The following is a 17063-nucleotide window of genomic DNA, read 5'->3' as shown; positions in this document are numbered from 1 at the left end:
TTTGCTACTGTAGCATCCCCCCCCCCTTAAGTCTCATTTTCTATGTCAGTTATCTTTTGCTGCAGAAAAAACAAACAAAACAAAACACACTCACACACACACACACACACACACACACACACACACACACACTCACTCACTCTTCAGTGTCGTAAAACAACTATTCTTTTTGCCCATATGGGTACGAAAAAGGTGGGGTCAGCTGACCTCCACTTGACCAGCAGGGCTTGGCTCAGTGGTAAGGCTGGGCTCAGATCTGCTTTATGTTTTTATTTGGAGACAGCAATTCCCAAGGGAAAACTCTTTTCACAGTGATGGCTGAAGCGTAAGAGAAGAAGCCCAACCACACAAATTCTTTTCAAACATCTGCGTCTGTCATATCTGCTAATGTCCCATTGTCAAAGACTAGAAGCAAGGGTTGAGGAAAGCAATTCTGTCCATGGGAGTAGAGAAAAGAGATTGAACATTATTAAGCACTAATCTAATGCACCACACAAATGAGGATTGTCCATCTGCAAAGGTCAATATATGCTAATTACGACCCGTAGTAAACAATTATTTTCAGTGACTCACTCTGATAGACATATGGGCATACAAAAAATCGATAATTGAGATATTAAAGGACCAGATTTCAATTCTAACTGAGTCACTTGTTCTACAAATGGAGAAATTAATGTCAATTATTTTAAATAAAGATCCCAGTGAAATTGCTTCATTAAACAAAATTGCAAATATTTAAAAAGTATTTTTATAGCCCCAGTAAATAATTGATTTCTTAAATTATTATGTAGACTCCTTGTCATTCTCTGTCATATCAAAGGATTCTTCATTCATGTATAGTCACAATATGAAGCTGGATAGAAGCCACGTTAAAATTAGAAATATATATATATCCTCCTATACAAGGAGAAACAATATGAATGAGATAATGAGACAAATGCATGAATAATATAGGAGAAAGCAGGCAGAAAGTTAAATATTTTGATACAGGCAAAGCCAAATTAAATATGTTTAACCTACTCTAATGCTAAGTGACAGAATAAAAAATTAAACCAAGTTTTATTCAATGTTTGTAATTGTTAATAAGCTGGAAAACTTTTCCTGTGATTACAATGGTCGTATACAAATATAAAAATAATGAAAACAGGAAATAAAAACACTGAATGTGTTCCTAAACTTGTCTTTAAATTGTAAGCCTGTTTTGCTTTTAATTCTTTATTTAGAAAGCGCTCATCTTTGGAAAAAGAAATAGAACGACTGGAGTCAGCTTTGTCTGTATGGAAATGGAAATATGAAGAACTGAAAGACTCAGAGCCAAAAAATCTGAAAGAGGTATGGAGACGAACAGTGTTGAGAAAGAAATGAAACTGCCAGTTTTCTCTGTTTAGATGTGTAAGCCAGTGGGCAGAAACCTCCACAAAGAGGAAAGGTTTAAAAATTGAATTTCCTCCGTAAGAGGGGTATTTGAACTTACATGCTCATGTGAACTCGGTCAAACTCAGCCCATAAGAAATCTTGTTCTAAACAGATGAACATATGGGAAAGAAAATAGAGACAGGGGGAAGCCAAGCCTAAGAGACTCTTAATGGTGGGGGAAACTGAGGGCTGATGGAGGGAGGTGCGTGGGGGATGGGCTAGATGGGGGATGGGCGTGAAGGAGGGCACTGGTGATGAGCATGGGGTAGTATGTGTAAGTAATGAATCACTAAATATGACTCCTGAAACCAAGATTACCCTCTATGTTAACTAGCTAGAATTTAAACAAAACTTTGAACAAAAAGAAAAAAGAAATCTTGTTCTAAATAACACATATTTTCAGTGATCAGCCTGACAGCATTAATTATCCATTCCAGGAACTTGTGAGGGGACGCTGCTAAAGAAGCCATTATATCATGGCACTTACAATAAACAATGTTATCTTGTTCTTTTATGAAGCACTTTGAAGATATCCATTCATCTCAAGTGCATTTAGGTTCTTTTCATATTGACTTGATAGTAATTCAGAATCAGCCTACTTGCCTTTATACTTTGCCTTTGCTTTTTCATCAATAAAATTCCCATTTCAATGATTTATTAATATTTATGGTATAAACAATATTAATTGTACATCTTCTGTGTACTAAAGAATCGTTCCAGGTAAGTAAGTGGGACAGAATAATGAGCAAAGAAAAGAAAAATACTGACAAAATAATGGCAAGCCAAATTCTTCAAGTGAGTAAACATTTAGTTGTGTGTGTGTGTGTGTGTGTATTTATATGTATATTAATAATACGTATTAAACATCAGATATTATGTATACACACACACATGCAAACCATATACATGCTGAACAGCTGTCTGAAGAAGCTATCTAAATCAATTATGTAATTGTGCCTTGATCAAAAGTGCTGTTCTATCAGTTGTTAAAAAAAAAAAAGTGGTAAGCAGTGTTTCTCTTTGTTTATGAAATCGCACATGAATGTGGCTTCAGATTTTCTTCCCGCAAGTGGTAAAGTTTAGACTCATTGACTTAAGTTTGCTAAAATTGCTTGAGGAGCCTCAGCTGGCCGCATACGCCTGATTTCTGAATCCTACGCGGGCATTCTGACTTCCACGGGGCAGCGTCATCACGAGGTTCAGATATGGTCAGCTCTGTTCACACAGTGGACCACTGAGATTTCAAAGGAGGGAGAGCTTTTCCTCATACTATTAAGCAAATATTTCCTGCTTAGAAACCACTTATTAATCAAAGGTAATTTCAGGGAGAGCCGCAGTGCAGGGTGAGTGAAACAAAGCTAACAGGCTACATAAAGTTTCCCCCTCCTTTGTTGATTCATGTGAGGTGGTCAGAGTGACTTCGTTTCTCGTTCAGACTTTAGGTACATACACAGTGTATGCGTGTGTCCACACACATGCCTTTATATATGGATCCATGGTATTTATATTCACAGGTACCTAACTGAACCTGGTGTCTCTAGGTATGATACTTGACAGTAATTGAATGTTATGCAGGAAAAATAGTTCACGACGCAATAATCATGTTATGTTTACAGTACACATGTATTTGCCCTTTCTAATGGCTCTAAATTTGATTGACAAAGCTAATACTGAAGATAGAATTCGTTTTAAATTGAATTTTACGAGGAACATGCATTTACCATCTCTTGCCACTAGTGGACGGTGCAGACTTGATAACGTTAGTTTCCTAATGCTTTTTATTCGAGTAATTTCACATGTCTGTGCAACTGTGTTTGAGAAGTCATGGTTTTCAGTCGGTTTACAAAGTGATACATATATTTTAAAACGCTTAATGTTTTATCGTCAAAGATGGTATTTTTGACGTTAAGCGGGGAACATGTCTACTTTAAATTAACAAAGCTTTATAAATGAGAAAAAATAAAACAAATGCAGCATGGGTGCAAAATGGCTCTACGTTTTCACACCTATACAGAAAAATATATTAGTCCATACGTGATCCTTTTACTAGATAAAATTATAGGGCTGTTGGAACAGGGGAAACCTCAAGATTGTTGTGAGAAACTTGTTCAACTATTTAAACTCTGAGTGCGTGTTTCGGTTCAATCAACTACAGGTTTGAACACTGAAGGAAAGTAACAATGAATAAAAAAAGTTTTACTTTAGATGATGGAGAGCTAATTTAAACGGAAATAAAGAAAAACACATTGTTTGAATTATCTATATGAGATTATTTTTTTAAATGTCTCTTTCCACTCCCTAAAAAGAATTGGTGATATTCTTAAAGGCTTTTTGAAAAGATACGTTTAAATTACTTTAGAGATATTGTGGAATATTTAAAAATATTTAAACACTGAATAAATAAAAACACTTTGTCACACATAATGTTTAGGTATCCTTTGTTTAACTGTTTTGTAATAGATTATAACACGAGAAGAATTTGACCGCACATTTGGAAATGGCCTTGTAGAGGAATTATAAGTGTAAAATATTCAAAGTTTTTATACAGTTGATTGACAATCAGGGATCATGCCATGATGCATCCTTTGGAACCTCATAGGAATTCTCTTTTCTTACTCTACCTCTCAAAAATTGTGATAAATGATCTTCACTTTCACTGTAGCTCTTCATCTATAGAAAGTTCTGAATACGAGTGTAATACTGTTTTACATGCCTGAAACTGTTACAAGCAAATGCATATGTGGCCAGGAACTGCTTATGGAAAGATTAGCAATTTTTAGAGTCAGAAACAGATGTGCTTAATAGACCAAGGTTCTTAAAAATGTATTTTAAAATCTGGCATCTTTAGAGGAAAATCATTCTTAAATCACTGATATTTAGAGTAGAGTCAATATAAGAATTTAATTGTAAAATCTAGTATTTCAAATGCAACCAAAACAATGAGTAGTAGAGATGATTATATTCCAAATGCTGTTCCTGTGCTGAATTTAAGACTTATTCAGCGTTCCCTTTGCAGGTCTGTACGTATTGATTTGAAATGACATTATGAATTGCAAGTTTTCTGGGATGATCATTTTCATGAAATCTCATGATCTAGAGAATCAAATATTCATGGAAGCGATATTGATTATAAACAATTATGGTATCTTTGCTTTAACAATAAATGACTCTGATCCTTTCCAGAATGGAAGATACCTTTTACCATACATGGAAAATACTGATAACATTTTAATACTGATAACATTCAGTCTCAAACTGAAAAAATGAAACGCAATCTGGCTTTGAAAATTTTGTGCTTTACCAGCATCTTTTTAAGGATTTTATTGAGGAGGTTTTTTTTGTCTTTTTGTGGTAATAATGATGTTTCTAGTAGTTTATAATTTACAATGTTATTTTATAAATATTTATGTTAAATATTTATAAAGACAAGCTTCATGGGGAATCTTTATGGCACTAAGAGCTGACAGTAATGCCTTATCTCAAATACCTCAAAACACGTTTCTGATTTGGGGGAAATTGAAGGTTAGAATTAGGATTATATGTAGCTAAAATTCTACACTAATACCTTCAATTTCTTTCCGAAATGCGATTTTTAAAAAATTCTTTTTTCTTTTTACTTATTATTTTTTAATTGAGTTTGGTTGGAGATACCTTCACTTTTTGAAAGATTACATCAGTGGACACTTAGGTGGCTTCCATATCTTGACTATCGTAGATAATGTTGCTGTAGATGTAAGAGTGTATTTTTGTGAATAAGTATTCTCAATTTTGGAGGTAAATGCCCAGTAGTGTAATTATTGTATCAAATGGTATTTTCATTTTTAATTTTGGGGGAGACCTCCATATTTTTCACAGTGGCTGTACAAAATTACATCCCCACCAACGGTGCACCGGGTTCCCTTTTCTCCGCATCCTCGCCAACACTTGTTATTTCTTGTGTTGTTAATTTTAGCCATTCTGACAGGTGTGAAATGATATCTCATTGTGGTTTTGATTTGCATTTCCCTGATGATGAGTGATATTGTGTCTGTTGACCATCTGGATGTCTTCTTTGGAGGAATGTCTGTTCATGTCTTCTGCCCATTTTTAATTGGATTATTTATTTTTTTTGGTGTTGAGTTGTGTAAGTTCTTTATACATTTTGGATATTAATCCTTTATTGGATATGTCATGTGCAAATAGCAGAAGCTTTTTGTTTTGATGTAGTCCCAAAGGTTCATTCATGCTTTTGTTTCGTTTGCCAATATGGGAGCTATTCTGTATACATAAGGAAAGGGTCCTTGAAGGTATTTATTTGAAATAGGTGTATGGTGGAGTGTTAGTACAGTTGGGAGTTCAAAACTGCCTCATTTTGCTATTTTCGTGGCTTAAAGAAATAGCCCATAGAAATGGCCAAAATTATTCATGTATCTTGCCAGTTCTAGCCGTACACGGTAGCTCTTGCCACTGCTTTCTGTCTCTGCTATTGCCCCAGTCATAACCACCAGATCTACTACTTTGCCCCCTCCTGCCAGGTCTTTTACCCATCACCGTTGACCTTTTTAGTTTTCCATCCAGTTGCCAGAGTGATATTTCTGAAAACAGAAATTGGATCATATTATACCCTTGCTTCAAACACTTAAGTGACTTCCCTTTTACTTCGAGTAGAGCTGCTTGCCAAGTAATTGGACGTCTAAGGAAATCTAAACCCACCCGGTTAAACCACCAGACGTTTAAACTTCAAAGGATGCCCGATAAGGATACCACTCTTTTCTACCCTAACTGCTCTAACAAGCAGTGCCCCAGATTTCAGTACATAGGACCCAGTAGATGGTAATTTTTGACTCACATACATTTTCTACATGTGTTTGAAAGTCAGCCTTCTTCTATACAGTAACTTTCTGTCCCCTGGGCTCTCAGAAGTCATGCAGCTGAACACTCTGCATCTGACCAAGATTAGAAAAAAGAGAGAATGAGGATCATATGGGGATGTTTTGTGCTCCAGGCTTGGGAGTGGTGTACCTTATTTCCACTGAGAACCCGCAGGCAAGTACTCATTTGCACAGTGACACCTTATTGTAAGTAATGTTGGGAAGTGTATTCAAGCTATATACTTGAAAAGAAAAAGAAAATGAATTTTAAAACCATCTAACTAGTTTCTGCTGCAAGAATCAATATGATACCTAATTAGTAAGATTTACTTATGAATATGTTATCTTGTGAGTAAATCTATCAATTAATGTATTACTTTTATTGTTCTTGGTAAAACTTCTATTTAAAGGAAAGTGAGCTTCCTGATCCTAAAATCCGTATTAAAGAGCTTGATTTACATCTCCACAGATGGGCTGGACAGGTGAAAGCTGTTTTTCCCATGAGACCCTTTCACTCTTCATCCTTTGTGCTTGAGAAAGATTGTGCAAGGTGTACTTCTTGCAGATATCTCTTACCCAAAGAACGGGAGAGGAAGGAACAGGGCGACAGATGCCCAATTTCCCCTTTAAATTTACCAGTGAGATAACTCCTCCTCTTCCTGACAAGGAAAGAGTAACAGATGGAGGCACCCTTGGAGCTGTGGTCAAGTAGCTGGCCGTCCACAGGGATGCATGCTTTGAGTAGAGAAAAAGCTCCCCTCTCTTGACTACTTACCATCACCTACATGATTTCACTTCCCTTCTACGTTTTTATAATCAACTGGTGGATACCTGTTCCCGTACTGGCTGGGGTGATTGGTCCTGACTACTAGGGGGTAATTGGACTAGTGCTCTACCATGGAGATGAGGAGGAGTGTATCAGGAATGCAGGAGGTCCCCTAGGGAGTTTTAGGATTACCGTGCCCTGCGATTATGGCTGATGGAAAACTACAGTTGGAAAAGTGCCAACGCAGGCAGGATTAGTAATGGTCCTGAGCGTTCAGGAATGGATGTTCGGGTCACCCCACCAGGTAAAGAACCACGACCATCTGTGTGCTTGCTGTACACAAGGGGAATGCAGAATGGATGACTGAAGAAGGTAGCTACAACCAGAAATGAGCACTGTCAGTTACAGAAATGAGCACTGTAGTGTCGGGAGTATTTGTTCCTTAATTTGCTGTGAATATGCCTCTCTCCCTGTCCATCTGTCTGCCAGCAGACAGCCCTATCTCTGTATATTTATGTTTTCTTTCTCGTTGCCTGCCATTAACATAAAATGTATTGATTCTGTATCAGTATGTAAGCATGATTAAGTTTACTTCAGAGTATTTAAGTTATGGGATATCAGGAGAAGAGTAAACATCATTCAGGACTTTGCTTCCTCTTCTGGAGTAATGATTAGTGGGTTTTCAAAAACTTGCATCATGTTCGATGGAATCATGTCCTTGTTTTCGTCTTTATTTGAAGATTAAATGTGGTTTTAAGCGATGCGTATGGATGCCGAGTTGCCAAGAGGTGGACTTGTGATGGTCAGTTTTATGCGTCAGCTTGACTGGGCTGAAGGGTGCTCAGATCTCTGACAAACATTTCTGGTATATCTTTGAAATGTGAATAGGTAAACTGAGTAAAGAAGCTCCCCAATGCAGGCAGACATCACCGAATCCACTGAGGGTCTGAATAGAACATAACGGCAGAGGAAGGGTGAATCTGTTCTTTGCTTGAGCTAGGACGTCCGTCTCCTCTTGCCCCAAACATCGCCATTCCTGGTTCTCTGGGCTTGCAGACTTAGACTGAGAATTATACCTTTGGCTTCTAATTCTCAGGTGTTTGGGCTTGTACTAGAATTGACTCCCATTGGCTCTCCTGGTTCTCCAGTTTGTCGACTGCAGATCCTGGGACCTCTTGCTCTCCACAACCTCTTAAGCCAATTCCTATCATAAATCTCTCCATCTCTCCCATAGAGAGATATTATAATATATATTTATCTATCTATCTGTATGTATATATTTATATTTATATTTGTAACTTATATTTTCTTTTTTTTTTTTTTTGGAGAACACTCATTAGTACCTTTTGGTCTATGATGTTTTTCTCTGTCTAGAACAGTCACACACAACGCTTTCAGCCCCTACCAGCCAGTCACATCTTGCCACTAACCACAGTTTACATATTACTTTATAAAAAAGGAATGATTTCAGTCCAAAAAATATTTCCTTCACTATTTGCCGTCAAAGAAATGTGCAAGATTTTAAAAGACATTCTCAAAGCATGTAGCTATTTTTGTGTTTGTTTACTGTGTATCTTTCCCTTTGAACTGTCAGCTTCGTGATAATATAGATTGTTTGCTTTATTAATCTCCCTCTATCCAGTGCTGAACAAATGATGCTATAATTTGTGGTGAACAGCCCCCTTTTTCTTCTCCAGCTCTGTATGTGTATATTTCTGTATGGTAGCTGTGGCTACAGTGTAAAGAGGGTAGTTGAAACCCTAGACTTGTCTTGTATGAGCCTGAGGAGGCTACCACTCTATATCTGAGGAGTTTAGATTTTCCAGGGCGCTGGAGTGAACCTTCACCCCTAACATTGTATCCATCATGAAAATCTGTTCAGTTTGTTCTTTGCAAAACGTAAATTGGCTTATCAGGCCAAAGAGTGAGGCTGATGAAATACTGTATTAGAATTCTATAAATGTATAAGAACAATGAAGCATATGGGACAGCGTTCTGCTGATATAACCGCCATCAAGACCTTTTTAAACAAACCTAATTAAGAATAATATAAGGACTAAATGACATAAGTCAGAATTAATTGAACTACTAGTGGATAATTTATAGACATTGCCAAGGTAACCCTCATAACACTGTGATGACTTATTTAATTTGAAGGCTATTATAAGAATTATGAACGAAAATTAGGCTATTCAAAACCTACCTTGCTTATGGGTATAAAGATATAGTAGGTATAGATACACCTACAGATATAAAGAAAAAGACAGGTTGAAATCAGATGTTTCAATATCTATTCAAATTAAACAGTACTATTTTATTTTATTTTTTTAATGTTTATTTATTTTTGAGAGAGACAGAGTACAAGCAGGGGAGTGGCAGAGAGAGAGGGAGACACAGAATCCAAAGCAGGCTCCAGGCTCCAAGCTGTCAGCACAGAGCCCCTCACGGGGCTTGAACTCATGGGCCACAAGATCATGACCAGAGTCGAAGTCGGACACTTAACTGACTGAGCCACCCAGGCGCCCCAATACTATTCTACAAATAAAAATATAACACAAAGGAGTCAGCTGAGATTTAGTTAATTTATAGAAATTGATAGTTTGAGGATAATGATAAAAGTCGGTCAAAAAGAAAAAATAAGTTCTCTGGGTTACACAAAGTTTCCACAGAGTAGCAACAGTTGGTCTATGAAACATCTTTATTTTATATCCCAGATGACGGAGCACTTTCCAGCAATGCATGCTTCATAAACCCAACAATTCTTGTTTTACCTTTTCCTATAAGAAACCTCTATACAGAGGTATTCAGTTAAGACCATTCTGGAGATAATAAACTTCCTTTAAGGGAAGAGCATTAGTATTCTTACTTTTAGGAGCAGTTTTTGTGTTGAAAAGGAGATTGGACGAAGGCCCCTACATCTTCTCTCTTCCCAAGTGTATGCCCATTTCACCCTACGATGTACTGACACCAAAGATATTTGACTGTATACGACTGAGTGAAGAAACCCAAGCTAAAACAGGAATATATAGTATACCATTTAAATAATTCTGTACGATATACAAAATCTGGAATGATAAATTTTAAATTGTCCATTCTTTTCATATGCATTACATATCATTTTTACTTTAGAAACATCATCATCATCATCATCATCATCATTATTATTATTAATGTTTATATTTGAGAGAGAGACCAACAGACTGTTAGCTGGGGAGGGGCAGTGAGAGAGGGAGGCACAGAATCCGAAGCAGGCTCCAGACCTGAGCTATCAGCACAGAGCCTGACACAGGGCTTGAACTCACAAACCGTGAGATCATGACCTGAGCTGAAGTCAGATGCTTAACCAACGGAGCCACCCAGGTGCCCCTAGAAACATCCTTTCTTATTTTTTTTTTCAAACATGTAATTTAAAGACAAGGATTCTAGAGTTGGAAGTTTATGATTTTGAGGGTTTGGAGGTGGCCTGTGTTTGGGAATTCCAAGTGTTTCTAATATTTTTTTTAGTTTTCTTGGGGTATAATTGATATGCAACAAACCTACACACATTTAACATATACATTTTGATGAGTTTGGGTACATGTGCACATCCGTGATACCATCAGCACAACCAAGGTACTAAACATGTCCATCATTTTCCAAAATTTTTTTATGTGCTCTATGTGTGTGCATATGTGTGTTGTGGTAAGAACACTTAACACGAGATCTGTCCTCTTAATATATTTTATTTTATTCAAAGTTTATTTTTGAGAGAGAGCGAGAGAGTGAGTGCGCATGAGTGGGGGAGGGGCAGAGAGAGATGGGGACAGAATCAGAAGTAGGGTCCAGGCTCTGAGCTGTCAGCACAGAACCTGATGGGGGGCTCGAAGCCATGAACCACAAGATCCTGACTTGAGCTGAAGTCATGCTTAACCAACTGGTGGCCCATCCCCTGTAAAGTGCATGATACCATATTGTTAACTCTAAGCACCATGCTGTACAACAGATCTCTAGAACCTATTCATCTTGCATAACTGAAATTTTATACCCATTTAAAAATAATTCTCCCTTTCCCTTTCCCTCTTAGCCCCTGGAAACTATCATTTTACTTTCCGTTTCTATGAGCTTGACTATTTTAGATAGCTCATCTAAGTGGAATCATGTAATATTTGTCTTTCTGTTACTGACTGACTTCACTTAGCATAATTTCCTGTAGGTTCTATCCTTGTTGCAAATGGCAGGATTTCCTTCCTTTTAAGGCTGGATGATAGTCCACTGTTTGCATTGACCAGATATTCTTTATTCATTTATCTGTAAGTAGATATTTGATTGTTTCTATATCTTGGCTATTGTAAATAATGCTGCAATGAACACGAGGATGCGAATATCTCTTAGAGAAATTTATTTTGGACATATACACTTAAGTGGGACTGCTGGATCACATGTTAGTATTTTTAATTTTTTTATGTTTATTTATTTTGAGAAAGAGTGCACATGGGGAAGGGTCAGAGAGAGAGAGAGAGAGACAGAATCCCACGCAGGCTCTGCACTGTCAGTGCAAAGCCCAATGCAGGGCTCGAACTCACAAACTGTGAGATCATGACCTGAGCTGAAATCAAGAGTCAGATGCTTAGCTGGCTGAGCCAGCTAATACAGGCGCCCCAGTATTTTTTAATATTTTGAGGAACTTTTGTGTTGTTTTCCATAGTGGAAATTTCCCATATACCTCCGGCCCCACACACACGTACCAGTCTCCTGCATCATCCACATCACTCACCAGAGCATTTTTTACCAAAGATGAACATTTTTTACCAAGGATGAACATTGATTGTCACCCAAAGTTCATCTTTTACCTTCAGGTTCACTCTTAGCATTGTACATTATGTGGGTTTAGGCAAATATATAAAAACATGTATCCATCATTATGGTATCAAATAATTTTTTAAAAATTTTTTAATGTTTGTTTATTTTTGAGAGAGACAGAGACAGAAAGTGAGTTGGGGAGGGCCAGAGATAGAGGGAGACACAGAATCTGAAGCAGGCTCCAGGCTCTGAGCTTGTCAGCACGGAGCCCGACGCAAGGGCTCGAACTCATGAACCATGAGATCATGACCTGAGCCGAAGTCGGACGCTTAGCCAACTGAGCCACTCAGGCACCCCTCACATAGGGTATTCTTACTGTCACCGTCCTAAAACTTGTCTGTGCTCTGTGTATTTATCCCTTCTTGCTCCCTTAACCCTTGGCAGCCACTGATCTTTTTATGGTCTCCATGGATTTGCCTTTTCCAGAATGTCATATAAATGGAAGTATACATTATATAACCTTTTCAGATTGGCTTCTTTCACCTACTAATATGTATTTACGTTTCCTCCGTGTCTTTTCATGACCTGCTAGCTCCTGTCTCTCTAGTGCTGAATAGTATTCTGTTGTCTGGATGTACCAGCTTGTTTATCCATCATCTGACTGAGGAACATCTTGGTTGCTTGTAAGTTTTAGTAGTTGTGAATAAGGCTGCCATCAGCGTCTGTGTGCAGATTCTCGTGTAGTTTTCAGTCTCTTCGCATTTAATTATTACCCCTGCTGAGATGAGTTCCTGCATTAGATTATTTCATAGATCACTGGCCACCCTCTAGCTAGCAGCATCTGAAGGAGGCGCAGTCAGGATTGCATCCAGGGTAGCAGCTCAGCGTAGGGCAACTTGTATGGAAGTTAACGGCTCTGACGAGAAGGGACTATAGACAGGGTGGGAGACTCGGAGTGTCACTGACTCCTCTCCAGGCTTGTGGTGCATTCTAGTGAGTATCGGTAGGGTTTTTTTTTTTTTTCAATGTTTATTCTTGAGAGTGAGACAGACAGACAGAGACAGAGGTTAAGCAGGGGAGGGGCAGAGGGAGAGGGAGACACAGCATCCAAAGCAGACTCCATGCTCCCAGCTGTCGGCACAAAGCCCAACACGTGAGGTTGGACTGTGAGGTCATGACCTGAGCTGAAGTTGGACTCTTAACCAACCTAGCCCCCCCAGGTGCCCCAGTTTCAGTAGCTTTATGTGAGTGAGAAATGAAAGAGACAGAAGCCTCCTTTAGTTGGTGTTTTCACAGGAATCCTATGGGAGGACTGAAAAAGGACTGGATACTCATGGATGCATTTTAGAATGTGTAATTGTCACATGAGGCAATGTCTCTTTGTAATATAGTTCTGAAGTTGTGATCAAAGACAATGGAAGATATAGTATATTCACATTCAAACTTCAAATGTAGGTGAAATGAGGTGCCAGCGGAATCTCGTGAGGGTTCTCCCATGGATAACCTGAAACTTATAAAAAATAGCAAATAGTCCTGTAATGTAGTTGTACTGAATTAGCAGAATCATAGGATTCATATGAAAGGAATTTTTAAATGTTTATGTATGTGTGTGTGTATGTGTGTGTATATATAAAAAATATATATGTGTGTATATATATATAATCTCCAAGTCTCTTTGGACATTTTGGACATTTGGATTTAATTATTTAGGAGTGTTTATCACATATCTGTGTTTTGAGAAGCTTATTATTCTGATATGCACCCAAAATTGAGATCTGCTGCTATAAAGCATCATATCTCAGAGCAGAGTTGGAGGGACCATTGAGATCCTCAACACCAGTTGTGTGATCCTTCATTTTAAGTTACGGATCAACTTTATTCAGTCAATGTGTGCCCAGATATTTGGTCAGACATTATTCTGGGTGTGTCTGTGAGGGTGTTTCCGGATGAGACTAACATTTGAGTCAGTAGCAGATGGCTTTTCCTAACGTGGGTGGGCCTTCTCTAATCAGCCAAAGGCCTGAATAGAACACAAGGACTGACTCTCCTCCATCTAGGAAGGAACGCCTCCTGGGCAAGCGAGCGACCACGGGATTTTCTATTTGTTTCTCTGGAGAACCCTGATTAATACACCAACCTTAATACAAACCCATAGCTTAAATAGATCTACTCACTGCAAGTCCTGGTTTTTTTCTGTCCAATGAAATGTTTTCCTTTATCAACAGCCGTACTCTTGGCACTTTAAGAACTGCTTGGACTTCCTAGTTAGTAACATAAATGGTGAAATGGAATGGATACTTTATTTTACTTATTTCTCATACTGACTGGTAGATTGTATAATAATTTCTTTGCTTATTATAGGGGAATATTGAGCTAACAGAGAGATGCTTGTTACTTGATGACTTAGTGTTTTGAACAACCCTCCCCTACTTTCGGTTCCACGAAGGAGAAGGAGCACGTTTCCTTCTCTGCCAAGGCCGCTGTGCCAATGAGCTGAAGAAGGTTCAGCTTCATGTCTCTGACATGGACCCCTTCTAGGACCTCAGCAGCTGTCCTGCCAAGATGTAAACATGGCCATATATTTTGGTGGTATTTGCAAACGTAGGATAATTGAGACACACGTCTTCAAACCTCTCCCTCTTCCCACTCTGAATTTGCCCCCAACAGGCTTGTCCTCCTGCCTCTTAGACACGAAGTAGCTGTGGAAATCTTTAGGATCTTGCCAAGGTGAAATTGAATTGAGGATACATACAGTTTGTATGTAGAGGAATATCTTTTCGGCTGTGTTTGTTATGTATACCTAGTCAATATGGAAGTTCTCTCAGAAACACGCTTGATACTTTTAAATGAAAATCGCATGAAAGATAATTTTTAGGACACCTGCCTTTGTGGGGTACAAGTTCCAAAACATGAATATTCCAAAAAGCAAATAGGCTTGTGTGTTCTGCTGTGATCTCATTTTATCCAACTTTCTTTCACGAAAAAAGTGATCAACTATTCTGGAAGAAAGACGAAACCCTCTGAAGTAAAAATGATATTACACAGTCGCTGTCATACTGAAAGCTGATGAAAGTGTATGCAGTCCAAAGTCCAGGAAAAGCGTTTAGTTGTTATTTAGTAGTTATTGTTAGGACTTTGTATTATTTTTTCAGGATTTTGTGATATATTATGGTATTTGTCAGCTTTCCAAAGTTTGAGAATGGAGTTTCTTCATCCGAAATAAATTTTTACTCTCATTCCTAATTTTGTCTTCTCCCCAAATTGTAAAATACCAGCCTCCATAAAACGTGAACATGGGTTCCTCTGCCTTCCCTTGCCTGAACCTCCCAGACTCCGCCGATGACTTTCTTCTGAAGAGTGAAGTTTCCTGGTGTCCATGTGGTTATTTTGTTACTTATCACAAGTGCCTGCTTGCTTTTTGTGTCCTCACCTAGACCGGAATCCCCTTCAGGGCAGACTCCTTGGGGGCTTTTCCACCACCTAAGCCTGACTCAGTTTGACCAGTCTGTAGACATTTGCAGACAGACTTAATGAAAGCGGGTAAACGTTTCAGGGCAAGGAAAGGAAGCTTGCTGGAGGATTCCAGCTCCTTGTTTTTGGCCTGTTTTCCATTGTTCTAGCTCCCCCTCCCACCATATAGACGGCTTTTGCCGATTCTTCCTATCGCATTGTTTGCACAAAAAGACACAAAGTCCCAAAGAAGGAAAGTGGATTGTCAGCTGTTTGTCAGCCTGACTTGCACAGGTCAGGCTTTGATATCCAAAGATTTCAAAAACGCCTTATGCTAGGGGAGAGGAGAAATGCATTAACTTCAGGTCACCAAATTAGTGAAAAAATTATATAAGATGGAGTGTTTCCAAGAGTAACTGATTGACATAAAAAGTAAACAGCATTACATGCATTTAATTAAACTTAAGTCATAAGTTTAAGTACCATTCTAATATTGACAGAGAGAGTTTGGGAAGTATCAGATTCACTTTGAACCACAATCTCCATGGTAAATAATGAAATACACAGAGAAGCGAGTGGGTAGGCTTTTTAATTCTTCCTCAGATAGGAGTGCCAATGAGACAAATTAAGAGGTGAAAGCTCATTTTCAGGTAGTTTCATTAAGAATGCTCCTAATAGAAGCTCTTTGAGACTTAAAGTCAAAGGCATAATTGCTGTGATTCTTTCGATGAAATAATCTTTGCTCTTTACATATTTTTAACAAATTCGGTGAGATATGAGTCACCTACTGTACAATGCATCCATTTAAAGAGTACAATTCGGTGGTTAATGTATTTACAGAGTTGTGCAATCGTCACCACAGTCAATTTTAAAACGTTTCATCTGTCCAAAAAGAAACCTCATATCCATTAGCATTGCCCTCCAACCACCAGAGTGGAGGCGATCACTAATCCAATTGAGTACTATAGATCTGCCAGTTCTGGACTTTTCCTATAAATAGAATTTTGATTTGCTTCTTCCACTTTGTGTTGGTTTCTGAATACACTTTCTGTAATCTGCTGTCTTAGCCACGATTCCTACCACAACTCAATAAAGAAAGAAACATTATGCTGATCTTCATTTTTAATGGAAACCTCATTTACAAAAAAATATATATATTAGGAGGTGTAATTTTCTATTCCCCAGAAGGAAAATATTAATACTGAGCTGTTTCGTACCTGTCTGAAGCAAGAGCTAAACATTTAAAAACATTATTTTCCTTAAATGAAAACTTTGGTTTTGACAGAAGTAAATCCTACCATTTCATGTTTAATACACAAGGACTAAATCAGAAAACAAAGAAAAAAATTCAATTTCTAAGGCTTTGCAGAAATGTAAGATCTTCTTTCACTATTACCAAAGTTGGCACTAATTTTTTGCTTGGTGAAGTTAAATCACATCCTTTAACTCCAGTAAATATATTCAAACATGAGTATTTGATTTTTTTTTTTACTTTGTTACTGTAGTAATTATATGTTGCTTCAGGCAATATTTAATTAAAAATTAAGCCAGGCTAATCCTTTAAAAAGAACATTTCCCTAAAAGTAAAAATCTAAAATACCTTTTCCCCCCAAAACTTTGATATTCTATAATTTCATGGGTTTGTGGAGTGTGTGTGTGTGTGAGAGAGAGCTAAAGGACTCAGGGCTCGTTTGCTGTCTCTCTTGTGTGATATCTCTCTCTGGTGTGTGTGTGTGTGTGTGTGTGTGTGTGTGTGTGTGAGAGAGAGAGAGAGAGAGAGAGAGAGAGAGAGAGAGAGAGGG

The 17063-nt window shown here is 38.0% G+C and overlaps 1 protein-coding gene across 1 annotated transcript in view; it reads left to right on the top strand.

Moving 5' to 3' along the window:
* Positions 1–17063, top strand: part of CCDC102B (coiled-coil domain containing 102B) — a 195062-nt gene that overhangs the window by 120096 nt on the left and 57903 nt on the right. The window contains 1 exon segment of the mRNA XM_040478595.1: positions 1224–1332. Within this exon segment, the coding sequence (XP_040334529.1) occupies positions 1224–1332 (109 nt within the window).

This window comes from Herpailurus yagouaroundi, unplaced genomic scaffold (genome assembly GCF_014898765.1).
Source record: "Herpailurus yagouaroundi ecotype Mexico unplaced genomic scaffold, PumYag 142, whole genome shotgun sequence".
Classification (NCBI taxonomy): Eukaryota; Metazoa; Chordata; class Mammalia; order Carnivora; family Felidae; genus Herpailurus; species Herpailurus yagouaroundi.
This window is presented reverse-complemented; position numbering and strand designations above follow the sequence as displayed.